This window comes from Hevea brasiliensis, chromosome 7 (assembly GCF_030052815.1).
Source record: "Hevea brasiliensis isolate MT/VB/25A 57/8 chromosome 7, ASM3005281v1, whole genome shotgun sequence".
Taxonomy (NCBI): Eukaryota; Viridiplantae; Streptophyta; class Magnoliopsida; order Malpighiales; family Euphorbiaceae; genus Hevea; species Hevea brasiliensis.
This window is the reverse complement of record NC_079499.1, coordinates 105,001,442-105,029,058: the sequence shown is the minus strand read 5'-3', so window position 1 is coordinate 105,029,058 and position 27,617 is coordinate 105,001,442. Positions and strand designations below refer to the sequence as shown.

Genomic DNA, 27,617 nt, shown 5'->3' with positions numbered 1-27,617 from the left:
ATTCTTCAAATTTCATATATATATATATATATATATATATATATATATATATATATATATATATATATAATTTATTAGATTTTATAATTTATTAAAAATACAATTTATAAAAAAGAACTATGGACCGACATTTTAACACTTGTTTTTCAATATATATAATTTCGCTGTGAAATTTTAAAGACCTAGTCAACATATTTGACAACTTGGTCAACATATAATAAAAGGGCAAATTAATTAATTCAACTGGTTACATTTGGATTACATATGAATCTCGAGTTTAATTTAGATATAATACAGCGTATGATATAATATAATTACATTTTTTTTAAAAAAAATTTAATTGTATTAAGGTTTATTAATTTTTTTTAGTAGATTGAATTGAGAATAAATTAAAAATAATAATAAAAAAAGTCTATTCTTGATGGACCCCATCTATTTCGATTTCAATGTAATTAAAAGAGGGAGAGGGTGGTGTCATTTCTTGAAGAGAAAATGAAGGAGTGGAGCCCTACATCCACTATAATTACATAAACTTGCATGGCCTTCCTTGGCTTTTCTTCCTTTGCTTTTTATAGTCCTTTTGTTCAAGGACAAATGTACAGCAGGAGTTGAGCTTGTTTGCTTGCATTTTACATACATATGACTTCCTTTCCACCTACCTTCTTTTCCATTTAGTGGGTGATATAATTAAATAAAGTAAACATATAAAATAATAATATATATTTAATATTCACCTTCTTAACATAATATTACATCTACGAACACTATTTAATTAATATTATCAATAAATGCATGAATTATATAGTAACTCAAAGTTATACTTCTCATAATCACAATTACACTTAAGAGAATCCTTAATCAAATTAATCAGTCTTTCTAATTTTTTCTAGACATAACTCAATATATTTAGTATTTTAACTGTATTATACACTATAAAAGAGCCCCATCAATAAATAAGAATTCATTAATTTTAAATTCTATACTCTTTTTTTTACCTTAGATCGAAATCTCTTTCCTTTCATGGGACTATAATATAGACAGTAGACTCTTTTTCTTAAACTATGCCCTTTATTCATCTCAAGTCAATGTCTCTCTTCCTCCATAGAATTGTAATTGGGAAAATCACTCATTAATGGGTAACAACCATTTCATCTTTGGGCAAAATCCACTTTAATAAGCAAAAATTCATCTCTGAAATAGGCGAAAGCTACTCTTTTAAATGGACAAAAGCTTTTCTGCAATGAGTGAAAGTCAAATAACCTTTTTACAATACTCTTATTTATAGTATTAGTCCATTTAATTCTAATTTAATTAGGAATTCAATTCAATTTATATACGTGTGTGTGTGTGGGGTGGTTGTAAATTAATAAAAAGAATTGAAAAATATACAACATAATCCATGCTAAATAATTAAGATTATCAAAATTATTAAAATTACAAATTATAAAAAATAAAAATAAAAACTAGATATCACAACAATAATATTTGATGTTAAAAATAATAATCAACAGTATTAATACAAAAACAATAATTAATTTTTATTCTTAAATTAATTAGAGTCCACTATTATAATCAACAATATCAATATTTGTAATAATGTTGTTAAAAACTTTAATTATGAAGTTCTTATCCACGAGTTGGTATTTACTATTAATTTCCTTTAACATCAAAAATTTTTTTTCCCCACCAAATATAAATTGCTAGCAGTTTTTTTTTTTTTTTTTTTTTATATATATAGAGAGATTAAAAAAATGAAAATTTTATTAGGCCTATAATTAAGAATTTTCATAAAAAAAAAGAAGTTAAATTTAAATTTATTAATTTAGAAATAAAATAAAATAGAGTGGCAAGTACAGTAGGTAGCTTATATATTCATGGCGTCACTTAGAAATCATAAAATGACTATCAAAATGAAAGGTTGTTAGAATTATTCATTTAATTAATGGACTACTCTTTAAGACCTCAATCTAAGCATGCTTTTCAAATCCTTTAAACATGTTGTGCCTTTTTTCTTTAAATTATTATTTAAAAAAAAAAAAAAAAGAAATCTAGCAAAAGCCAAGAAGAAATAAAATCCAAAAGTAGCTAGATGATGAGATTAAAGAGATAAGTATGGAAGTTTGATGACCTGCTACCCATACATAAATAGTAGTCTTAATTTGTGAAAATGATGTTTGATAACAGAATGATGCTCTCTCTCTCTCTCTATATATATAAATTAAACTAAACTTCATTTATTTGGTAAAAAATATTTTTCTAATTAAAGAAAAAATTAAATAATTTTTTAAAAAATTGACTTTTATTTTTTTTAAAAGTAAATTATTTTTATTTTTTAAATTTTGATAATTTTATTAAACTGTGAACACACTTTTATATATATATATATATATCATTAATTTAATATTGTAATCAAATAACAAAAAATATTTTTTATATACAAATTATTTTTCGTGAAATAAACAGAGTTTTAAATTCAAATTTAAAATTTCACAATTTTACTTAAATTGACTTGGTTAAATGATTAACAAAACCAAGTTTCGAGTAACAAAACCAAGTTTCGAGTCCTCAGCTCCTCAATCACTTATTAAAAAAAAAAATCACAATTTTTGACTAAAACTCTCAATGATTATTGTTTGTTTCTTTTGTTTGCTTTAAGATAATTATTGAACAAGATTATATATTTTAGGTCTTAATTTCTATAAATGGGCAGAAATCTATTATTACCCATTCAAATGAAGCCATACAAACTGAGAGCATCTTTCTAATTAATGTGATAAAAGTTTATATTTATATATATATGATATCAAATAGCCTTTAAATAAAGCTAGTTCTATTATTTTCTTCACAAGTATTATACAACACTGAAGGATGAATAATGAATTAAAGGCAAGTGTGAGCAACTAGTTGATTTTTTTTAACAACTATTGTTGGGTTATTTAAGTGATTGGAGTTTTCTTTTTTTTAAAAAAAAAAAAAAAGAGGTGATAAATTTCATTAAAAAAATGGCTTAAAATCCAGTACAAAAATAGTCTATGGCCATGAAACATTTCAACATTAAACAAGCCTTATAAGACCCAACAAATAAGGCCCATGTGTTAAAAATAATTCTTACTGTACCGTAACAATTATAAATATAATATAAATTATGAATATAAGATTCAATTATCACTCTAATAATAAATATTAAATAAATAAATTTTCATAAATCTCAAAAATATACTTAATGCCGAATTTAATTAAACTACAATAATAATTAAAAGAGACTCTTTGATTCAATAAATTAATTTCTCTCCTTTAATCTTTCTTGATTCACATATAAAATAAAGGAATGATCAACTTATATGTATATATCGAAAATTTAATTTGGTATCGAAAACTTAATTTAATACATTAATTAAATACTCTATATATGATTAAAATTTACTTTAATTAAATTAATTCTTATATAATTAAAATTTATATTAATTAAAATAAATATCAATTAATACCATTCCATGTTAAAAGAGTTGATTTTGGCCGACTGACAAAAATCCTACGCCATGACCTAATAAAGCACATCAGAGTTAACCCCAACCCATATCCATGCCCAACCCAAATCCATAAGCACAAACCCTAGTTGAGACAGGTCATGCATTCAAGTTCTAGACCTAGAAGAAAGGAAACAACAGACGCCATTACCGTTCTTCTGTGATCGTCTTCCACCAGGAGGGAGATTGCAGTAGACTAAAGCATCACGGTAGGGCCGCACACGGCGAAATGCCTATTCAAAAGACCCATGGCACTATAACCCCATAAAACCCATTTAGCGACTCTTAAGCTCAAAACCAACAAGAACAAGCACAAAGATCCAAGTGCAACCATTGACAAACCTCAAGCTCTCTCTCTCCACAGCACAACAAAGCATCAAATCAACATGCAAAGCTAAAATTAGGCAAACACTAGGAAGAAGACTCTCTGTGAAAAGCATAATCTGCCAAAAACCTACCCAAAAATTATTTACAGCTTAACTAAAAGTAGGGAGAGCCAACCCACTACTAGGCAGGGAAGATCGAAGGTTCCCCCACCCATTTTGGGCAGGGAAGCCACTTGAAACGACAGTGACAAAGGGCACTGAGCTCCCAAACAGAGAAACCAAAAATACAGAGAAAAAGAAAGAGCAGTGGAGTCAAAGACCCACCTCCCTGTGTGGAGTGATGGGTTTGAACCTTAATCTATTGGACTTAAAATTCAACTAACTTACAACAGTAACTAACCGATGAGAGAAGAAAAAATAAATTGACATAGATTAAAAAAGAAATAAATGGAGAGATATGAAAAGAGGTTAATGATTTATTTTTTATTTAATTACTTGATTAATGAAATATGTTAATAAAATAAAGAGTACATGTTTAACAACTCAAAATTTTTAAATTATAAATAAAATAAAAAAAATATTATGTTATTAATATTGTATAATTTATTTGAATTGATTTTAAAATAAAGGAATATAATAATAATAAATAAATAAATAATAAATAATTTAATTAAAGTTAATTTATTAAATGAGAATAAAATAATTAAATTTTCCTATATTATATTTATTTTATCATTATTGTAATTTTATTAAACTTTAACATAATAAAATAATTTTTGACCTAATTGTAAACTTCTAAGAAATTGAGGGACTAATTGTATAATTAGAAGTTAAAAAAAAAAAAACAAAAACCCAAAACGCAGTGCACAAGCCCCCCCTCCCCACCTTTCTTTCTCTCTCCCCGATTCCATCGTTCTCCCTCCCTTCTCCTTTGCTTCCGGCCACCACCTCCACCACCCATCGCCCGCCAGCGTTTCCAACCACCACCCCCGACACCAGGGACCTCCAAGGATGAGAGAGAGAAGCCACGTGCCGTCGGAGCTTTGGGCCTCGATTCCCAGCGTTTCCAATACCGGATGGCTGTAGTCTCACCGGCGTTCACCTCCTCATGACTTGGTGCACTTTTCCCGACCGGTGGTGCTTCAAACTGTCGTCGGCAGCCGTAGTTCCAAGGAGAGAGAAAGAAGAGAGAGAAAGTTTTGGGCAGTGGGCTTTCCGACAAGTTTTCGATCGATCCGATCGTCGGATCGGAAATCCGAGACCACCGATGGACTCGAGACGACGAGATCTTCGAGATAGGACCAGTCTCACTCCTATCGGATATCGTTTGAAAAAGGCGATAATCGGCTGGTCTAGATCACTTGGTGAGATTTTCGCATTTTTTTGATTCCCAAAATTTAAAAAATGATTTTATGATAATTATTAACACAATTTGGATTTAATTTAGGTGCAATCGGATCGAAGATAGCTCACCGGCGTTGGGATCGCATTTTCGGCTAAATCTGGTTGCCTGGCAGCCCGTCTTAGAATGTGGTCGATATTATAATCAATCCTAGCATTTTCAAACGTTCTGGACGCGTTCCAGGTGTCAGAATTGGCATAGGTAAACCTGAACTCTAAATTGCTCATTTTCGGCTAATATCGATTTAGAATAAAATTCATAAAATATTCGTAGATGATCAGAAAATTACGAATCCTTTTGCAATAGCCTTATAATATTATTAAAGACTGCAGGACAAAATTTTAGAATTGTTAGAGCTCGTTTGAGTGGTTTGTGCAAAAACGTTAATTTCAAAGATTAAAACGTAAATTTTGATTTTGTGAATTTTTGCTTGGATTGGAGGGCCCAGGAGGGGCCCTGTGTTGTTGATGAGATGTTGGTTGAGATATGTGATTTGAACCACTTTACAGGTTGGGTAGGTCCCAGGTATAGGAGAAACTCTGTCGAATTTCAGGCATGAATTAGGCTGTCTATTATCTCTTTAGAGTTTTATTTTGACTTAGTACTAATAAATTTATAATATAATTATTAGGTGATCAAGGTCAGCTATTTTCCTCCATCCAGCTGCCATAATAATTCTCGGTGTACTGTGAGTAAAATATTAATTTTAATTATAATTTCAATATTATTATATGTTCAGGCATGCCCATGCATCACTTATAAATATATATCTATGTAGTTAAATACTAGGCATGATTTATATTGCATTCTTAATTGATGAAGTGCTATGGATGTTGTTTGTGGTAATTTGGAGCAGTGTGCGTGCGTTGGCGTGCGTGTGGTATGGTATTGGATATGGACAGGATGGGCAGACAAGGCTTGAGAGATACTCACTGGGACTCGATCCTTTATGGATAAGTCGGGGTAGACACGGCTTGAGAGACACTCGCTGGGACCCCGCATTTGGTTTATTAAGCGAAAGTTCGGCTTGAGAGACACTCGCTGGCAGAGGTTAGATTAAGAGAGCTGTATAAGGGATCAGCTCTCATATATGTACTGTTTGAATAGTGTTGGGTGTGAGTGCTCCAAATTGCTTTTTTACTGTTATGATGTGATATGTATGAAAATTTTGATGATGTTGCATTCTACTCCTTATGATGTATTAGCTTTAGATAGCTTGTCACACCTTACCCCTCTGTAAGGCATAACATGATCCCGTAGAATACTTAATGAACTACCGAACTTCACCTACCGATAACTCATTAAGCACCCTACAAGGGATTTTAAAACAATTTTCTTACTTTTGACAAGTGGTGAGCATTTTCTAATAGGTATTAAAGACATTTGATTAAAAGTAAATCTAGTTAATATTTTTGGTCCATTTTAGTTTTCCGCAAATTTTATAAAAATTTTGACAGAGTTCCCTCTGTATTTTGAGAAAACAGTTCTTCAAATACCTGTAAAAAGCACTTCTAAAAATTTTTCTCAATAACTGCTTCAATTTCACAATCAAACTCAATCCATTTCTCAAGTTCAAAATTCAATAATCCTCAAAATTCTAACAATACATTTCATTCAAATTAAATAAAATAGTTCCATTCATATTTCATTAGAAATAAAACAATTTAGATACAACATTACAAAATTTACATTAAGAGAATTTCAAACTACAATATATATTACAATTTTATACAAACTTTGTACAAGCTGCTCAAGACCGATTTTACATGTCCATACAATTACGTGCAATACATACATCAAAATGAATATTTACAGTCAGGGTATAAATTATACCCGATAACTTCTAGTGAGTAGCTCCTGTCCTCGTGACTCAATCTGGCTGCTCCTCTAGTCTCTATATCTCATGACAAAGATGCAAAGCTATCGCTGAGTGGTGAACTCAGTGGTGCACAAACTAATAATTTAAAACTTAATACAATTTATGCTTGAAAATTCATAACAAATAGAATTTTAAAATTTCTAAATTCTTCAAATCCATGACCTTCAGGAATCAACATTTTCATTCATGCAAATTATTCATTCGAATAACATTTTGATCAAATAGTAACTATTTATTTACATTTCTTTTAAATTCCGAACAATACAAAAATTTTTGAATCACTAACAAATTATTTATTTCAATCACAAATTATCAAATCATGCATAGTTTAAAGGGCATTGCCAACAATACACACAGTCGAACCCATGACCCAAAATTCACATAGATGCTGTGTTGTACACCACGACATTTCACATTCTCCTAATAACCGAGGCTAAAAGGGAGAAACAAAGACTAGCTAGTATATATGAGTACTCATTCACATCATTCCCCAAATGGCAAGCCAGAGAGGAAGAAACTCGCCCCATCAAGTGGAGGAGTTATCTCACTAGACAAGCTAATGAGAATTCACAACATATTTTGTCATGTCAACTGTGGTTTCAAATTATATTCAAAACAATTTCTATTTACAAAGCATTTACAAATCAACATATTTAATCATCATAAATTCATGCTCAAGGTTGGCAACACATCAAACTTAAAATTTACAATCCTCAAAATAATGCAATAAATCCTTAAATGCATAAGAAAATTTATATTCAAATTATACAATTTCATTCAATAAGTTAAAATTCTCAACACAACAAAAATCATAAATCATACAATAAATTTATTTCAAATCAATTTGGAATTGAAAAATAACAAAAGAGTTAGTTGTGCACAAACCTCAAGCGAGTCGCCTCTTGGCCTCGACTCGGTTCCTCGGGTTCCTTCCCGATATTCTTTTCAACTGAAACACACAATTTTACAATGTTTCAGTACTAGAACTTAACATAAATCCAAAATAAATTTAGCTTCACAATTACTTAGCTCTAACGTGCTAAATTCGACGTTCTTTAAATTTGAGTTTCCGAGAAGGTCACCCCTCGCTGTGACTCTCAGCTCGTTTAACTTCTTATGTTCTATTTTACTTATTTATACTTAACTAATTGAGCATTACTAATTATTTGTGTTTATGGCTTCTCTAATTGACTTAAGTGTGGTTCTAATCTCCTTAACTGTCCGGACCGATACCGGTCATCGGAACAGTGAAATATACCAGGCTATACAAATAGGGGTGTTACAATTCTCCCCCCCTTAAAATAATTTCGTCCTCGAAATTTTACCTGGTATCAGTCTCTGAACAGTTGTGGGTGCTGTCTCCTCATATCCTATTCATGCTTTCAATTAGCTTCCTGGCTTGAATGATGGTTCCTTAGCACTTTAACCAATACTATTTACTCATCGATTGTTCACCTCGTGTGCCAAGTTTCTTATGAGCTTCTGTCATAAGTTAGATTCAATTTCATTTCAGTTTTAGAGGTAAGCAAATCTGTGTGCTAGTGGATCCACTCTTTCTAGGACCTCGTATGATCCTATGGGTGAGAACTTAGTTTTACTCTTTTCTTATCAAATCTCTTGATTATTTGATGCAACCTTTAGTTTAGTTTAGAATATTTTAGTCTTTTCTTGTTGTTGTTTTAATAATTATTTTCCTTTATAGTCTTTTTTTTCTTAAATGACCTTGTTGGTCGTATATGAACTGCTTATCTCTTTCTTGGCCATAGGTCCATAACCATTATCTTACCATCTCCATTTATGACCACGGCCTATGTGCCATTTTGCACTATCTTGTTTGCTTTTGTTTAACTTATTTCCTTCTTGATAAAATAGTTCAGGATATCGTTACGCATCTTAAGTAAGTTGTTTACCTTAGTGGCAATTCCTCATCTAGTGTTTTTCTCATTTCGTAATGTTCTATTTGTTTCCTTCTTTCATTCCACAACTTAACTTTAATTATTTTATTCCTCAATCTTATCTTCTTTTACTCAGGGTAGGTAAAGTCAGGACTGGAGCTTCAGTCAAATATTTCTTCAATTCATCAAAACTCTGTTGGCATTTATCCGTCCACTGAAATTTCACATCTTTTCTAAGCAGCTTGGTCAATGGAGATGTCAACATGAAGAATCCCTTCACAAATCGACGGTAGTATCCAGCTAAACCCAGAAAACTACGAATCTTTGTGATATTTCTGGGTGGCTTCCAATTAAGGACAGCTTCAATCTTACTTGGATCTACCTTGATGCCCTCTTTTGATACTACATGCCCCAAGAAAGATATTTCGTTCAACCAAAATTCACACTTTGACAATTTGGCATATAGCTGTTTCTCCCTTAAAGTTTGCAGTACAATCCGCAGATGTCTATCATGCTCTTCTGCATTCCTCGAATAAACCAATATATCATCTATAAATACCACAACAAACTGGTCGAGGTATGGTCTAAAGATAGTGTTCATCAGATCCATAAAAGCAGCCGGAGCATTAGTTAACCCGAATGGCATGACTAGGAACTCATAATGGCCATAGCGGGTTCTGAAGGCAGTTTTAGGAATACTCTGTTCTTGTACTTTCAGCTGATAATAACCTGATCTCAGGTCAATTTTGGAGAACACAGCTGCACCCCTCAACTGATCAAATAAATCATCAATGCGGGGCAATGGATATCTATTCTTTCCAACTCAATTGCTTGAGACATGAGCTCTGAGAAGTTGCTGTGCCTGAATCCCACAACTTGCATCCTCAAACTGGGCTTCAAACCAGTCTCAAATCTCTTGCATCTAGCCTTGCTGGTAGTAAGGAGACTCCCTGCATAGTGACTTAAGCGGGAGAACTCCCTCTCATACTCTGCCACTGTTCTGTTGCCTTGTTTCAAACTAAAAAAATTCTTGCAGTTTCTGATCAACATATGCATCTGGGATGTATTTCTGTCTGAATTCTCTGATGAAGTCATCCTGTGTCAAGATCGTGGTTCACCTAAGCTGGGGGATGGTCTTCCACCAATCATATGCATCCCTTTGCAGTAGAGACATAGAGTATTCAAACTTGAGTTCATCTTGGCAGTGCAGCTTCTTAAATACTCTGTCCATTCTTTCAAGCCATTGCTCTGCCTCTAAAGGGTCCACTGTAACCTTAAATTCTATAGCCCCATACTTCAGTAATTTATCATACTGTCTGGCTGGAGGCAGTGGTTGTGCCACAGGTGTCTGAGGTGGAGCTTGAACAGGCATACCCCCAGCCATTTGTTGAAACATCACAACCATCTGCTGAGCGAACTGTGCAGGGAACTGCGGCATTTGCGGGGCTGGTGCTACTAATCCACTAACATTCTATAAAGCTGGGGCTTCCACTTGTGCCTCAGCTTCAACAGACTGCTCAACTGAGCGATCCCCTTCTTCCATTTCAGGCTGAAGTTAGGGTATCTCCTGAACAAGTAACACATGGAGACTTCCCTCCATTAGTTCATATTTATGATGTAATGCACTGTATGTAACAAATATGGACATTGAGCAGTTATACTTAACAAAGAAAAGACACAAATTCATAAGTTAAAACATACTTTAAAAATTTGCTCTGATACCACTAAAATATATCACACCTTACCCCTCTGTAAGGCATAACATGATCCCGTAGAATACTTAATGAACTACCGAACTTCACCTACCGATAACTTATTAAGCACCCTACAAGGGATTTTAAAACAATTTTCTTACTTTTGACAAGTGGTGAGCATTTTCTAATAGGTATTAAAGACATTTGATTAAAAGTAAATCTAGTTAATATTTTTGGTCCATTTTAGTTTTCCGCAAATTTTATAAAAATTTTGACAGAGTTCCCTCTGTATTTTGAGAAAACAGTTCTTCAAATACCTGTAAAAAGCACTTCTAAAAATTTTTCTCAATAACTGCTTCAATTTCACAATCAAACTCAATCCATTTCTCAAGTTCAAAATTCAATAATCCTCAAAATTCTAACAATACATTTCATTCAAATTAAATAAAATAGTTCCATTCATATTTTATTAGAAATAAAACAATTTAGATACAACATTACAAAATTTACATTAAGAGAATTTCAAACTACAATATATATTACAACTTTATACAAATTTTATACAAACTTTGTACAAGCTGCTCAAGACCGATTTTACATGTCCATACAATTACGTGCAATACATACATCAAAATGAATATTTACAGTCAGGGTATAAATTATACCCGATAACTTCTAGCAGGTAGCTCCCCTATCCTCAGCAGCTCAATCTGCTGCTCCTCTAGTCTCTATATCTGCGACAGCATGCAAAGCTATCGCTAAGTGGTGAACTCAGTGGTGCACAAACTAATAATTTAAAACTTAATACAATTTATGCTTGAAAATTCATAACAAATAGAATTTTAAAATTTCTAAATTCTTCAAATCCATGACCTTCAGAAATCAACATTTTCATTCATGCAAATTATTCATTCGAATAACATTTTGATCAAATAGTAACTATTTATTTACATTTCTTTTAAATTCCGAAATACAAAAATTTTTGAATCACTGACAAATTATTTATTTCAATCACAAATTATCAAATCATGCATAGTTTAAAGGGCATTGCCAACAATACACACAGTCGAACCCATGACCCAAAATTCACATAGATGCTGTGTTGTACACCACGGCATTTCACATTCTCCCAATAACCGAGGCTAAAAGGGAGAAACAAAGACTAGCTAGTATATATGAGTACTCATTCACATCATTCCCCAAATGGCAAGCCAGAGAGGAAGAAACTCGCCCCATCAAGTGGAGGAGTTATCTCACTAGACAAGCTAATGAGAATTCACAACATATTTTGTTATGTCAACTGTGGTTTCAAATCATATTCAAAACAATTTCTATTTACAAAGCATTTGCAAATCAACATATTTAATCATTATAAATTCATGCTCAAGGTTGGCAACACAATAAACTTAAAATTTACAATCCTCAAAATAATGTAATAAATCCTTAAATGCATAAGAAAATTTATATTCAAATTATACAATTTCATTCAATAAGTTAAAATTCTCAACACAACAAAAATCATAAATCATACAATAAATTTATTTCAAATCAATTTGTAATTGAAAAATAACAAAAAAGTTAGTTGTGCACAAACCTCAAGCGAGTCGCCTCTTGGCCTCGACTCGGTTCCTCGGGTTCCTTCCCGATATTCTTTTCAACTGAAACACACAATTTTACAATGTTTCAGTACTAGAACTTAACATAAATCCAAATAAATTTAGCTTCACAATTACTTAGCTCTAACGTGCTAAATTCGACGTTCTTTAAATTTTGTGTTTCGGGTTACTATTCACTGCACTATTCAAGTCAAACAGTTGACTTTCTAAGGCTTAATAGGTATGGGAACTCCACCTTCACCCACATACCACATTTTGGTCATTAAACTTGTTGGTTTTGGTCACTTTCTCAAAGCTTAGGTCATTTTGGCAAAATTGCCAATTTTCGGTTTTGGTGCTCCAAAGTTGCACTATTCCATTGGTCGATCTACTGTTGGAATTTGATAAAACTTCCTTCATAGAAAATGTTCCTTATTGTCTTAAGTGTATTCTCATTTTTGGATCACCTCAATCGGAGTTTTGTAGCTCAAGTTATGGCCAAAATACAATTACTGTTCATGTACACTGTTCATACTGGTATTCTGGTTCTGGCAGATTTTTTATCCAACTTTGTTCAGTAATTTGATCAAGTTAAGTTCATAATTTGATCTAACTTTCTTCATATGAAATGTTCTACTATGTCTTAGGTTTCCATCGGTTTAAGAATCGCCTAAATCGGAGTTTTCTAGAGAGAGTTATAGCCATTGGAACTTTACTGCTCAATGGCAATTCTGCAGAGTTGCAGGTTCAATAACTCAATTTTGCTCAATAATTTGACTAGGTTAATGGCATAATTTGGGGTGATATTCTTCATGAAAGTTTTAGATCTATATCTTATCTAATTTCTGGTAAAATTTCAGGTCAATTTGACCTGTCTAGCTCGAATTATGACCAAATGAATAGTTACTATTCATTTGGTCAGTTTGGTGCAGTGGCAGCCTGCTCTCATTTCACTTTGGTCAATTGTTTCACTAAGTTTTGGTCAGTTTTTGGGCATGGTTCCTCAATGAAAATTGTGCCATTTTATGTCTATTTTCATCTCCAATTGGTGGCATATCAATTGGACTTGTAAAATTTCCGTTTTGATCCTTCAAAGCTGACTTGGTCATGCTGCCAGCAGCATGACCATACAACCTCCGAATTTGGCTTCACTTCCAATAATTCAAACACAACTTATTTGGTCACAATTGACCATTTTTCACTTCACAATAGGTTAAACATGCTATTTACTCATTTCTTACATTTTTGGTTCACAAACCCTAAGTCCCAAAACCCTAACTCACTAAGTTGTTTCATTTAACCAATTCAATGCCTATATACATGCTTCTTTAACTCTATCAAGCTCATATACACCTTTAAGTCCATCAAATTCATGCACACACATCAAACCCTAGCTAGCCTAAATTCAGCTTTGATCCCTCACAGCTTTGAAAGCTTGAATTTCATGGCTATGGAGGAAACTAAGGAGAAAAGAGAGAGAGAGGAGAGATGCACGTTTTTTAAGAAGAAGAATGATTTTTTTTTCTTTTCTTTTATGTTTTTATCCTTATGGAAGACAACAATTAATCCATTTAATTAATTTATTAATTATATGACTTGTGGCATCATGCATGATGTAACACCCTAGGCAAATCCCACATCGACAAAACACGGGAGACATGCTGGGTTCATAAGTTGATAGTTCGTAACCCCTATTGACGCGTTTTAAAACCGTGAGGGCTTCGGCCCAGAGCGGACAATATCACTAGTGGGTCGGGCCATTACATTTGTGGTATCAGAGCTGCTCCGCGTGCAACCTTGAACGATGGTGGGGCAAACCTCAGCGAGGACGCTGAGTCCCATAAGGGGGGTGGATTGTAACACCCTAGGCAAATCCCACATCGACAAAACACGGGAGACATGCTGGGTTCATAAGTTGATAGTTCGTAACCCCTATTGACGCGTTTTAAAACCGTGAGGGCTTCAGCCCAGAGCGGACAATATCACTAGTGGGCCGGGCCGTTATATAATAGTGGTTAGGAACCTCCATCTTATAAACCCAGCATCTCTCCCGTGTTTTGTCGATGTGAGATTTGCCTAGGGTGTTACAATCCACCCCCCTTATGGGACTCAGCGTCCATCGCTGAGGTTTGCCCCACCATCATTCAAGGTTGCACGCGGAGCGGCTCTGATACCACAAATGTAACGGCCCGGCCCACTAGTGATATTGTCCGCTCTGGGCCGAAGCCCTCACGGTTTTAAAACGCGTCAATAGGGGTTACGAACTATCAACTTATGAACCCAGCATCTCTCCCGTGTTTTGCCGATGTGGGATTTGCCTAGGGTGTTACAATCAAATGTAACGGCCCGGCCCACTAGTGATATTGTCCGCTCTGGGCCGAAGCCCTCACGGTTTTAAAACGCGTCAATAGGGGTTAGGAACTATCAACTTATGAACCCAGCATCTCTCCCGTGTTTTGTCGATATGGGATTTGCCTAGGGTGTTACAATCCACCCCCCTTATGGGACTCAGCGTCCTCGCTGAGGTTTGCCCCACCATCGTTCAAGGTTGCACGCGAGCGCTCGATACCACAAATGTAATGGCCCGGCCCACTAGTGATATTGTCCGCTCTGGGCTGAAGCCCTCACGGTTTTAAAACGCGTCAATAGGGGTTACGAACTATCAACTTATGAACCCAGCATGTCTCCCGTGTTTTGTCGATGTGGGATTTGCTTAGGGTGTTACACATGATATTATGCATGATGTCATCTTCCTACACCTTTTTAACTTTTTCATTTTCTTTTTTTTTTTTTTTTTTTTTTCTATTAGTTCTTTAATTTAATTCTCGATTCCGAAATTTTTTTTTCTCCGATTTTATTTGACAGTTAGGTCAGGAGTCAGCTCTCGGGGTCAATTGACCAAATTGCCCTTTGCCGGTTCATCCCGGTTTGCAAATAATCTAATATTTCTTCCAGTTCCCTGACCTAATTATTTGACTGACTTAACAGTTCTTTTTCGTGATTTTCTCTTTTCCACTGTGTTTATAAGGGTCCTAAGGACGGTGGCGTCATATTTTAAGGTTCAAAATTTGAGTTTAAATCGACTTCGCAGTCGTTTCCGAGAAGGTCACCCTTCGCTGTGACTCTCAGCTCGTTTAACTTCTTATGTTCTATTTTTCTTATTTATACTTAACTAATTGAGCATTACTAATTATTTGTGTCTATGGCTTCTGTAATTGACTTAAGTGTGGTTCTAATCTCCTTAACTGTCTGGACCGACACCGGTCACCGGAACAGTGAAATATACCAGGCTATACAAATAGGGGTGTTACATAGCTATAGAAATTGTGGTTAAAATTGGTATTTTACTCTCTGAGTCGAACGCTCATTCTTGTTCACTTTATTTTTCCAGGCTACAAGAGGAGACCTTTTTCAGAATAACCTGCTTCTTTTCTTGCAGGTTATCAATAATTACTTAATTGTATTATTATTTTCTAAATTTATAATTTAGAACTCTGCATATGTTAGCAGTAGTATAGACCCTGTTTAGAAATTATGTTAATTTACATTATTGAGGTTAATAAATAAAGATTTGTATGATACTTAAATAATTTGTAAATGATGTAATTGGGTTGAGCTGAACTCCCTAATATGAGTTTCTGATAATTATTGGGTTAAGTTGACCCGAAATAAAAATTATAATATTTTAATTTAAAATTATTTTTATATGCATGTTGGGCCTAAATTATAGGCCTGGTCATGGGTTTGGGAATAGTAAAGCTTACTACGAGCCTTGGGAGTTTTATGCCGATCCATATCCTAGTGTCGGTCCGGCCCATAAGTTGGGTTGTGACAACATGTAATATATATTGGGAATGAAATAAGAAAATATGAATTAAAATAGTTTATAGTAATGTTTAATGCCGAAAATTAACTTTTTTAATGTAAAAATATACTAAATTAGTGATTGAAAAGGAGTATATCTAAAATGATATAGAAAAGGATTTAATGCAAAAAATTAATTTTTTTTAATATAAAAATATACTAAATTAGTGATAGAAAAGGAGTATATCTAAAATGATATAGAAAAGGATAGTATTAAAAGATTTATAATATTAAATATTAAGGTAAATTTAATTTTTTAAAAATAGTTTTATAATAAAAAATTTTATATAATTAAATTCTATTTATTTTATAAATATATCAAAATAAATAGTCACATATGATACTTATTTAATTTTTTTAAGCGAAAAAAATTATGAAATTAGAGTCTCAAATTTTACTCTTTAAAATAAATAATATATTTTTAATTATTGAATAAATTAAATTAAGTATAATTAATTTAATAATTTTCTATTTAAACTTGGTTAGTATAGTATATATGTAATCCACAAGAGAGTGATTGGCCCAAATAAGCAATGTTAGAATCGGGTCGGGTTAGGGTGTTTCTAACTCGTACATTTCCATGTCATCTTCCTGATCCCAAGTGTCCTGTTACGTCGCCTTAGTAAGCTGTGCCCAATCAATTTGCTTAACAAAGCAAACCCTTCTCTTCTCTAAGGAATAAAAACTCAGAGCAAAAACCTCTGTTTCCGTCTGTTTCCGTCTTGTTTTCATGGCTATGCGTATGAGAAACGTTGCTAACCATGTTAAATCGAGGATGGGTCTTTTGAGTGTTACAAACCATGGTGCTTCATTTTCTTCTTCTACCCATATTGGTAAATTTCTAGCTATAAGTCCACCCGTTCGAGATTTCAAGAACCCAGATGCAAATTTTAGCAAAATAGCGACCTGCCGTTTTGAGTCCACCAAAGCCGATAGTGGACGGTTGGGTTCGCAGTACAGCAGCATTGACAGCAATCAGGTACAATTGGATTTCTGTAAGATGGAATGAATTGAAGTGAAGTTAGCTTGTCTTTGTTTATTAGTGAAAAAGGTGCATGCCATGGGTTGGAGGGGCAAAAATAAAATCAATTGATTTGCTTTACTCTTGATTATTTTATGCTTCTTTTTGGGAATTTAACTCTTTCTTATCAGTAATTGTGTTGTTGATAAATTTGATAGGCGAGGAATACTTTTAGAATGAAAATTTTCTTTCAAAATGGCAAAACAGCCTCAAAATACTTATCAGGAAGCTTATATTCATGACATTGTGGGAGGTTCTGGAGTAAATGAAACCATATATTTATAGAGAAAGCTTATATATTTTTATTTTTTATGTTTGATGAGCTTCTTAAATGTCTTACTTCATAATTAAAATATTTGGTAATAATTACTAATGTGTTCTTGGCAGAATAATTTCTCGTTTACATCACATGATAGCTTCATTGGATGATGAACGTTACGTTACTATATTTTCATGTATAGTGTATGCTCATACATCATACATGGGTCACACCCTGTCCACGGGGTGAGATTTCAACCCATGGCCATGACCGAAAAGGAAAAAAATGATTTGCAACTAATGGCTACCCGAACTTGTAAATGCTCCTAAATATATCTTAAATATGGTTTTTAAGGATATGTGTATTGGTTGCCCTGCAGGGAGGGACCATAATGTGGCATTTTTGTGTCATATGATGGATAAATTACATGTCAGGGATCACTGTGGAACATACTGAGCAAGATACTGTACAGGCTTACAGGAGAATATTGTTAATTGAAAGTTTCTTCAAAATGGACCTTAACGATTGTGCAGGGCATTACATTATGCTATGTGTGTATCTGTTTGTCAGCACAATTGTATTTTAGTTTTGTACCCATCTAAGCTCCCTTTCCGTGGCAGGTTTTGGATTTCCCTGGAGGAAAGGTTGCATTCACTCCTGAAATGAAGTTTTTATCTGAATCTCTTAAGGAGCGGATTCCCTGCTATCGTGTCCTTGATGACAATGGCCAGCTAATTGAGGACAGTAACTTTGTAGGGGTATGTTTACCTATTATCTCTCCTTTTCCCTTCCTCCCTTGTGGATAATTGTTGGTCAGTTTCCCCCATTCTGAATTTAAGTCCAACAGAAAAGATTCTTACAAGCTTTCATTTAAATAGGTCAGCAGTGAAATTGCTAGAAAAATTTACAGCGATATGGTGACACTTCAAACTATGGACACTATCTTCTATGAAGCACAGAGGCAAGGAAGAATTTCATTCTATGTGACTGCAATTGGAGAAGAGGCCATCAATATTGCATCAGCAGCAGCTCTCACAATTGATGATCTTGTCGTCCCTCAGGTTCTGTACACATGCATAGACGTGCTTTTTCTTCTAAGAGCCTTTGTCTCTCTTCACCAACACCCACACATACACTTGTTCATGCTTATGTAGAAAGGTTTTCCATATTTCTATTTCTTTATGAATCTAAATGAAATTAAGTTTCTTTTATGTTTTTGAATGTATAAGCATGCTTAAAATGATTGAAAACATGGTTTCTTAGATTGCATTGACAGCAGCATTTGTAACTGATTATCTTGTTCATCAGTTTACAAGAACATTCCTATATATGAGCATCAGCCCTTCTCCAACCCCCATCCTCCCATCCTCTCTCTCTCTCTCTCTCTCTCTCTCTCTCATAGCACACACACACACACACACACACACACAAATGCATGTATAGAAGGTTTCTTTATATCTTTAGTCCCTGATAAAGAACTACTGGACTCTCCTGAATCTCTTTCATATACCCATCTGGATGTTTAGCCTAAACAATTTTGATTAGCAAGCATAAAACTGTTTAACAAAATATGATTCCCTTAATATTACATGCAGTATAGAGAGCCAGGAGTTCTTTTATGGCGTGGTTTCACCCTTCAAGAATTTGCGGACCAATGTTTTAGTAACAGAGGTGATAGTTGCAAAGGCAGGCAGATGCCTGCCCATTATGGGTCAAAAAAGCACAATTACTTTACTGTGGCATCAACAATTGCGTAAGATAATGAAACTTCGGTATTTATTATTGCAAAGTTTTCTGAGTTTCTTATCATGGTGATGTATTTTTGATATTGTCTCCAGTTCACAGCTTCCCCATGCAGTTGGTGCGGCATATTCTCTAAAGATGGATGGCAAAGATGCTTGTGCAGTCACTTATTTTGGTGATGGTGGCTCAAGTGAGGTATGTGCGTTGCTGTTATTTCCCTTGGAAAAAGAAAATCATTCCATCATATTGTCTTTGGAACCATTTTGTTCAATTGCCTGTAGGGCATTCTTTAATCCACCAAGATAGACCTTTTCTTTTTTTTTTTTTAAATTTAATTCTTTTGTGTTATTGACTCTTTGCTTTTGAGGAACTGTTCATTTCTTACCGTTAAGTGACAACAAGATGATTTTAGTTCCACTTGTAACTACGTGAACCATTCCTTCTTAATGAATCTCGCATTTGGTTGGTTATTTTCTAATCGATCAAATATTGTTAGGGAGATTTTCATGCTGCTTTAAATTTTGCGGCGGTCATGGAGGCACCCGTTATATTTATCTGTCGAAACAATGGATGGGCTATTAGCACCCCTATTTCGGACCAGTTTCGAAGTATTCTTCCCTCTTTTGTAATGTCAGATTTTGAGAATACCATTATGTGAAGTGCAATTTTCTATCTTTCATTCTATTCATTGGCAGGTGATGGTGTTGTTGTTAGAGGGCAGGCTTATGGAGTACGAAGTATTCGTGTAGATGGTAATGATGCTCTTGCCATGTATAGTGCAGTTTATGCTGCTCGGCAAATGGCAATCAGTGAACACAGACCAATCTTAGTTGAGGTGACATATTTTTTTTTAAAAAAAAATAATAAATCAAACAAAAGAAGATTCCCCCTTCCCACATTTTTTTTTGCCTTTTCTTTGGGGTTAGTTTGAAACTTGGTAGCTTGGCAGGTTGACATTTGCTTTTGGTGTTTTGAATGAACAGGCTCTAACATATCGAGTAGGACATCACACCACATCAGATGATTCCACTAAGTATCGTTCAGTTGATGAGATTGAACGGTGGAGATTGGCACGAGATCCTGTTACTAGATTCCAGAAATGGATAGAAAACAATGGTTGGTGGAGCAGTGAGGCTGAGTCAGAGCTTAGAAGCAGTGTGAGGAAGCAGGTAAAACTGGTTCATTCACCATACTTTGGACATACCACAATCAAGTTGCACATGGTTTTCAATTAGTAACCCACCCTACCACTTGCATTCAAGAAGAAACTGAAACATTATACCTCACTGAACGCAATTTTTTTTTTTTTTAAAGGAAAAGTTGTAATGTGCCCTTCAATCACCATGCTTTGGACGTCTTTCATGAAAAGGATTTTTGAATTCCATTTGGAAGAGTAAAATGCTTGATTCAATTATTTGAGTGTGTGATATAAGAAAATGCCTTAATCCTTCATGTGCCATTTTGTTGTTACATTTTAGATACAATATATGCAGAATCAAATGTGATGCATGTGATTTTCCTTTGTGGGATTTGTGACAAAGCATCGTATATCATTTTGCTTGAAGTTGTGCTGCACCTTAAAAACACCTATGTTAATGTGTTGTTTGATATCGAAAGCTTGTGATTCACAATTCAAGATTCTAACTTGCTACTATTTGTAACAGCTATTAAACGCAATACAAGTGGCAGAGAGGGTTGAAAAACCTCCGGTTGCCAATATTTTTTCAGATGTGTATGATATTCCCCCATCCAACCTCTTTGAGCAAGAGAAGTGGCTTAGAGAGGCCATCAAGAGACATCCACAAGATTACCCATCAGTTTTTCCCCTGTAAACTTGTAGTAGGATAAATAAATAAATAAATAAATAAATGGAATATATTTCTTTTATGAGAATTTGAATCAATTGTTGTGATGCAGTTTGAAGTACTGCTGTGGACTGGAGAGCAAATTAGAGATGTGGTAAATGCAATATGAATTTCGCCTTTCATCAAGTGCTAGAAAGTAATGAATGTGAGCGGGCGATCATGCATCTGTCTATGGTTAGGACACGTCAAATTTAAAATTAAAAAAAAAAAAAAACAGAGAAGATCTTGAATCCAAAGTCATTTCTGTTTCTCTTTAACAGATACACGGAAGTATTTCAGAATGATGGGTATTTTTGGTTTGAAGTGAAATTGAGGGGCATTTTCCACTGGGAAGCAATGTAACAAAGAGGCGTTCACTCTGCCGATTCATTTTCTAGCACTAGAGACTTGTTTTTTATATACATATACAAATTGAATCCCCAAAAACATCAGAATTATTCAACCGAGAGAGAAGGCAATAAAGCAGTAGTTTTGCACTTGCCAGATTTGATAAACCAAAAACACCTAAGCCCCGAAATGTTTAAAACCCTGTATCCTATAGGAGACTAGGGTTTATTAAATTATTACAAGAAATTTGCTTCTAAAACAACCAATTGACAAGCCATTGTGGATGATTGAAGGGACATAAAGAACAGCTTGAGACAAAAGAAATGGTGAAATCATTAATCCAGAAGTAATTACAAGGATGAAGCCTTCTCCTCCAGGGAATCTCTAACTGCCTTCAAAAGAGATGGCATCAACTTCTGATTGGTAACAATTATGCCAGTGTCAAGATCCAGATATCTTCCTTTAGAGAAATCTAAAGGGTTTCCAGCGGCATCTGTGACCACTCCCCCAGCCTCTGCGAAAGTTAATTGACAATAAACAAATGCAGATTTTCAATCACTCAAAAGTCTAAAAAAGTTCTCAATAGCTCATAAGAATGAAGTTAACATAAAAACCTGTCACAACTATACATCCAGCGGCATGATCCCATATTTTCTCACGGTAACCTTTATGAGGGAAACGCAGATATATTGCCCCATCTCCTCTGGATAGAGCACCATACTTTGCCTGGCTATCAATTCTAACTGGTGGTGCTTTGACACCAAGTTTCTGTCCACGGATTAATGTTTTAAAGGATAATGAAACAAATGAAAGGTGTGTGTGTGTGTGTGTGCGTGTGTGTGTGTGCATATCACGGGCAGGTGGGTGAATGGGGGTGGGCGATTGGATGTACAGGTAGAGAAGAGGGAAAGTAAACATACTTTCGCAATTGAGCTAGACAAATCGTGTATAGAGTGTGCTGCTTCATATGATTCAAAGAATGATGCTTCTTCGGGATTTTCAATTGCAGTGACTTGCACCTGTACAGTAATAAAGTATTTGATGTGTGCCAATAAATGAAACTATTACTCAGAAATAATCTAAACCTGTACTGACTGACCTTAGTTGCTGACGAACTATTCAGCAGTTGCATGTAAGTCCCAGTACCAATATTAGCAAAGAAAAGGCAACCAACTTCACCTTGCGAAGGATGTTGATTCACACCACCAATAGAAGCTAAAGGAAGATTTGGACAAGCCAAGGCGCCCAGCACTACTTGTCCTTCATCTAGCAATGCTAATGCAATTGCATATTGATCTCCTCTCAGAAACCTATTATAAATCTAATTAGCCTAGTGTATTTCATCAGTGGGCTAAAATCACAAGCACCGAAGGAAAAAAAAATAATACACTTGCAAGAACTTTAGGGCTGGTTTGGGGCAAGACCATGCAACCCAAACTCCTGCCATCTCTACACCAAGTCCAAAAAAGAACAAATCAGCCAATTACCACAATTATTAAAACTGATCCAAATCATTTTCTCAAGCTACAATTCTCCTTGCTCTACTCTGTTAGTTTTTGCGTTATTGGTATTAAAATCATGAACTTTGTGCACCTTTTCAATTGTGTCATATTCCTTCAATCTGTTGATGTTGTTTCATTTTTATCCAATGGGTCTAGGCACATACCTGTGCTAACATAATGCTGAGGTGGGAAGCAAACATGATCATAACTACTTGACCTAGAAGAAGTAAGCCCATCCTTAGCCTACGAGCCACCAATTGATCATATTTCGCAAAACATGGATCTCAAAAACATTTTAACCAGATTCATGAGGAAAGAGAATTCTGAAAATACTACATTTGTGGCTCTTAGGACTTAAAGAGGGTTCTAGGCCATCTAAGTTGGTAATCTTTGTCCACGTCAAAATCCCACCTTAGCATCACATCAATATTTGTCACAATCATTAATAGGAAGACTACAACTCCAAGACACCAAACAAATTTCCTAGTACTGCTATAACTCGCATGATATAGACCACAAAAATGTGAAGGTGAACCGCAATGAGAAACATACTTGCCCCATTATCGTGCATACACATGTTCCAAAATCACTGGATACAACTTTAAACAAAATAAATAACTTATGCAATAAATTGATAAAATTAAAGAATATAATTTGAGAAGACAAAGTTCAAGATTTTTCAGAAAAATAAAAAATAAAAAAAGTGCCTTGGTTTCACAAAAATACTCGGTCATATCAAAATCCCACCTTAGCATCACATCAATATTTGTCACAATCATTAATAGGATGACTACAACTCCAAGACACCAAACAAATTTCCTAGGACTGCAATAACTCGCATGATATATACCACAAAAAATATGATGGTGAACCGCAATGAGAAACATATTTGCCCCATTATCATGCATACGCATGTTCCAAACTCACTGGATACAACTTAAACGAAATAAATAACTTATGCAATAAATTGATAAAATTGAAGAATATAATTTGAGAAGACATAAAGTTCAAGATTTTTCAAAAAAAAAAAAAATGTGCCTTGGTTTCACAAAAATACTCGGTCATCAAATCGCTAACAGTAAAAAAAAGGCAAGATACTGAAGTGTCATAAGAAAAAAAAAGCAGGATTTAAAGTGTAAAAGTACAAAGCACATGGTACTTTTTTTGTACTTTTTCCCTTTTTTTTTTTTACTTCATGATAAAAGTTACAGTCGGATTTACCCTTGTTTCACTCATACATTGAATCAATCATTCATTTGGCTTGGTTTTAGTTCTAAATGATGAAATCAAAATCAGTTTCATTTGCAAAGTTGTCTTCAAGTTCAAAATGTAAATCTAAACCAATAGATTGTTGATGATAGCTAGAAAATTAATAAGAGCTACAGATAATACTAAAAGGGCTATAATGGAAAGAATTGAACAAAAAACATGACAATGGGGCACAAAAAGATATGATAACTAACTTAAGTGAACCCCCTCAGATGTACAAATGTAGATACCAGCCCTTTTCAAATGTATTCTCAATATTGCACAAAAATCATAATATTTGCCAAAATTGCGACTGAAATGTGAAATCTAGAAGAAAACATTTTCATCTTATTCAACCAACTGAGAAATAGTTGTGTATATAACTTAATGCCATCATGACATCAAAAAACTAGTCAAATTGTAAGATGCAAACACATTATGTTTTTAGGGTACATCTACTCAAACAAAGTCCAAGTTTTAAGACTTTAAGCTCACCCTTTAGTACCATCTATAGGATCCAGGACCCAATGCCTGCCATGAGAACCACCATCAGATTTGCCAGAGTCAATGGCCCTGAGCACATCTTCTGTAGATAAAGTAGAGGTGGCATACGATTCATCGCTAGCTAGAGTATCATTGACAAGTTTTGTAATGCGCTCTAGTGTTTCCTGGGCCTCATCCTTGCGAAGATCTCCTGAATCCTAGAGATATTCCAGAAAAATTATGCAACATAATTTTAGGTGGTGAAAAAAAAAGAAGCTATTGTATGTCTTGGAAAGAATCTAAAATATCATATACTCACCTCCTCAGCCACCAATGAAAATGGTTCAGAAGGAAGCTCCCTCTGTAGTACAAAACTAACTAGTGCTTGTGAGCCTGGGGCCACAGAAAAGTGTTAAAAAGGAGTGGTGGTTAGCAGAAGTTGCTTTTTTATCAAACCCAAAATCTAAAAGCCTAGAATGTTCACAACAAACCATAATCAGCCACTGTGACTGGACTTTTATCTGATTTTGACTGGACATCTGATTGCAAAAGAACTTTTTGTACCTTCTGCATAAAAAGTAAAAAAATACATGGATTCAGCTTGATATAATGAAAGAAAATTCGTGTTAGAAGAAAATTAAATCAATTAAATGAATAAAAGGATCAGCTCAATTATCAATTCAAGTCTAGAAACATGGAAGAGACTGATTACACAGGGTGGAACCTTGACCATACTCATCATTTATCAAGCTTTATTAGAACAATCATGCTCAATATACTCTTCATAATGTGGAAAGATGTAAGCTCAAAACTTTGCTCCTGGTTTAGACAAGATGTAAGAAAATATTATTCACTAGTCTAGCACTTCCATCAAGAGTTGGCATTTTTTTATATCTTAGAATATTCCAATAATTATGACAATGCCCACCACATGCTTGCTCACACTCACAGGAAGATAAGGGATAATAAACTACAAAACTCAACTCAGCCCTAATTCCAACTAAATGAAATCAGCTATAAAACCCTTTGGCACCAGTCTGTAGTATCTTACATTATATGCCCTCCCAATAGATGAGAGGAAGTACAACAGATTGAACAACTAATGATGCCCACCAAATGTTTTGCCAAATCTTAAATGTCATCTCAAATTTTGCAATAGTTTGCATAATTTTTGAATACATAATATCTAAATTCTTTTGCAAGTGAATTTCTATACCTCAGTAATATGAATAGTTAGCTTAACTCCCAACATAACCAGCAACAAATATTCCTATACCTTAACATGATACTCAACTAACCTTAAATCCAAAATAATTGAGATCAGTTTTATTGATCCTTTTTATGCATTCCATCCAGCTTAGAGCCATATCTTTAAAAAGATCTAGAGTCTTAAATCCGTTTCACTGCTTCCCCCAGGTCATTTTAAATCTGCCACTCATTTTCCTTTCTCATGCAACTTCAATATGCTTAATCTTCCACATGGTTCATTTGTTGATCTATAATGGACATGTATAAAGAATCTCAAATCTTCCTTCAAATTTTTTCTTAATGGATATTACTTCTGTCAACTTTTTCATCTTCCTACAATGTATTTACTCTTTATTTGGTCTCTTCTTTTACTTTTGCATATATCCTAATATTTATTTCCAGTAGTAGTATGCAAATCCTCTATGGTCTTTAATCACCACCCAATGCTCACTATATAAACCATAGCAAGCCGATTACTTAATTCACAATAGTATAAAACTTCTCTTTCAACTTGGTATTTGCAATTCAGCAGGATTCCTATAACACACCTTCACCTTAACCTTTCTACTTCAATTCTATAATTGAAATCCATCGTTCACTTCCAGTATCCTTTTGATAATGCAACCTAGGTCTCTAAAACATGTGCTTTGTTTGAACCTCTAAATCATCCAAACTAACCCACTTTGCTCGCTCCTCTTACATAGCTATAATTGCAGTGAAACACCTAATTTTGTTGATGGGTACACCTTGCCCTAATTTAATGCATCCAAAAGGTGCCACATTTGCTTGAAAAGACATGCAAATGATATTCTAATGACTAATTTTCTCTACGCTAACCAACTCTGAATCTAGTATAGGTCCCAACCAGCTATCTGCACATCACCATACTCCATTTTGTTCATACAAATCAGATTCCAACAAAGAAATAGACACTGAATCAGCAACGCAGCAACTAAAACAGCAAGAATTAGCAAACCCCAAAAGCTATTATTCAAATAACATACGCAATCCAAAATCCATCATACAACAGAAACAATAACAACTAAAATCAACCCAATTGCAGGAAAGTCAAACTCTGTGAGTGTGTGTATTAAGAGAGAGATAACATGCCTGGCAGAGGCGGGCAGAGAGAGAGGCAGCCTTCTTGGCGGCCGCAAGCTCCTTATCATAAGACATTGAAGAAGAAACAGGTCTTAAAGCGACTTGCGAAGGCGATGAAGAAGAGGTTTTGGGGTTATGGAAAAACAGAGGAACGAGATAAGGGCTCTTGGTGAATGCGATTTTGGGTTTAACTACGCTTAAGCTTAACCCATTTATAGAAATCATCTCTTTTGCTGTCTTCCAAATTCGCGGTTGCTTTATTTACGCTCCAATTCGATTGCCAAAGTCTAAGGAGATAGTTAACCAAAATATATACATACATTAACATCATGGGTTTGGGCTTTTGCTTTCTCATTTCCATTCTCTTTGCATTTTTATATAAATTATTTTTAGGAGAAAGGTTTGAATGAAAAATTTCTCATCTTTGAATTAAAATTTCTATTTTTAATAATTGGTTTGAGTCAGAGCTCAAACTAGATACCCATAGCTTTGCAGCTACTCCACTGTGAGCCAGCCTCTTTTTTTTTTTTAATATTATTTTAAATATGGTTAAAAATTGCTCTAATATTTTAAAATTTTTATAATGATATTATATTTTAATTAAGATTAAAATTAATTTTTTACAATTTCTGATTAAT

At 34.2% G+C, this 27,617-nt stretch overlaps 2 protein-coding genes across 2 annotated transcripts; one reads left to right on the top strand and one right to left on the bottom strand.

Moving 5' to 3' along the window:
* The first annotated feature begins 16,796 nt into the window (after nt 1-16,796).
* On the top strand, nt 16,797-21,061 carry LOC110644281 (2-oxoisovalerate dehydrogenase subunit alpha 2, mitochondrial). The gene is made up of 9 exons (XM_021796982.2): nt 16,797-17,161; nt 18,083-18,220; nt 18,341-18,523; nt 19,058-19,215; nt 19,301-19,400; nt 19,702-19,813; nt 19,901-20,040; nt 20,189-20,374; nt 20,870-21,061. The coding sequence occupies exons 1-9, from the start codon at nt 16,913-16,915 to the stop codon at nt 21,035-21,037; spliced, it is 1,434 nt and encodes a 477-aa protein (XP_021652674.2). The 5' UTR covers nt 16,797-16,912; the 3' UTR covers nt 21,038-21,061.
* Nucleotides 21,062-21,605: 544 nt separating this feature from the next.
* On the bottom strand, nt 21,606-27,390 carry LOC110644282 (SAL1 phosphatase). The gene is made up of 8 exons (XM_021796983.2): nt 26,989-27,390; nt 25,122-25,197; nt 24,950-25,023; nt 24,643-24,848; nt 22,497-22,707; nt 22,318-22,416; nt 22,012-22,165; nt 21,606-21,911 (listed from the first exon to the last, which is right to left on the bottom strand). The coding sequence occupies exons 1-8, from the start codon at nt 27,202-27,204 to the stop codon at nt 21,748-21,750; spliced, it is 1,200 nt and encodes a 399-aa protein (XP_021652675.2). The 5' UTR covers nt 27,205-27,390; the 3' UTR covers nt 21,606-21,747.
* Nucleotides 27,391-27,617: the final 227 nt, after the last annotated feature.

Bases quoted from the DNA above. Each gene is read 5' to 3' on its own strand.
- LOC110644282 (XM_021796983.2), bottom strand. From the start codon at position 27,204: ATGATTTCTATAAATGGGTTAAGCTTAAGCGTAGTTAAACCCAAAATC. The intron at 25,198-26,988 runs GCATGTTATCTC...CTTTTTATGCAG, and splicing joins TCTCTGCCCGCCTCTGCCAG to AAGGTACAAAAAGTTCTTTT. The intron at 22,166-22,317 runs GTATGTTTACTT...ATCCGTGGACAG, and splicing joins TGTCTAGCTCAATTGCGAAA to AAACTTGGTGTCAAAGCACC.
- LOC110644281 (XM_021796982.2), top strand. From the start codon at position 16,913: ATGGCTATGCGTATGAGAAACGTTGCTAACCATGTTAAATCGAGGATG. The intron at 19,216-19,300 runs GTAAGATAATGA...TATTGTCTCCAG, and splicing joins ACTGTGGCATCAACAATTGC to TTCACAGCTTCCCCATGCAG. The intron at 20,041-20,188 runs GTGACATATTTT...TTGAATGAACAG, and splicing joins ACAGACCAATCTTAGTTGAG to GCTCTAACATATCGAGTAGG.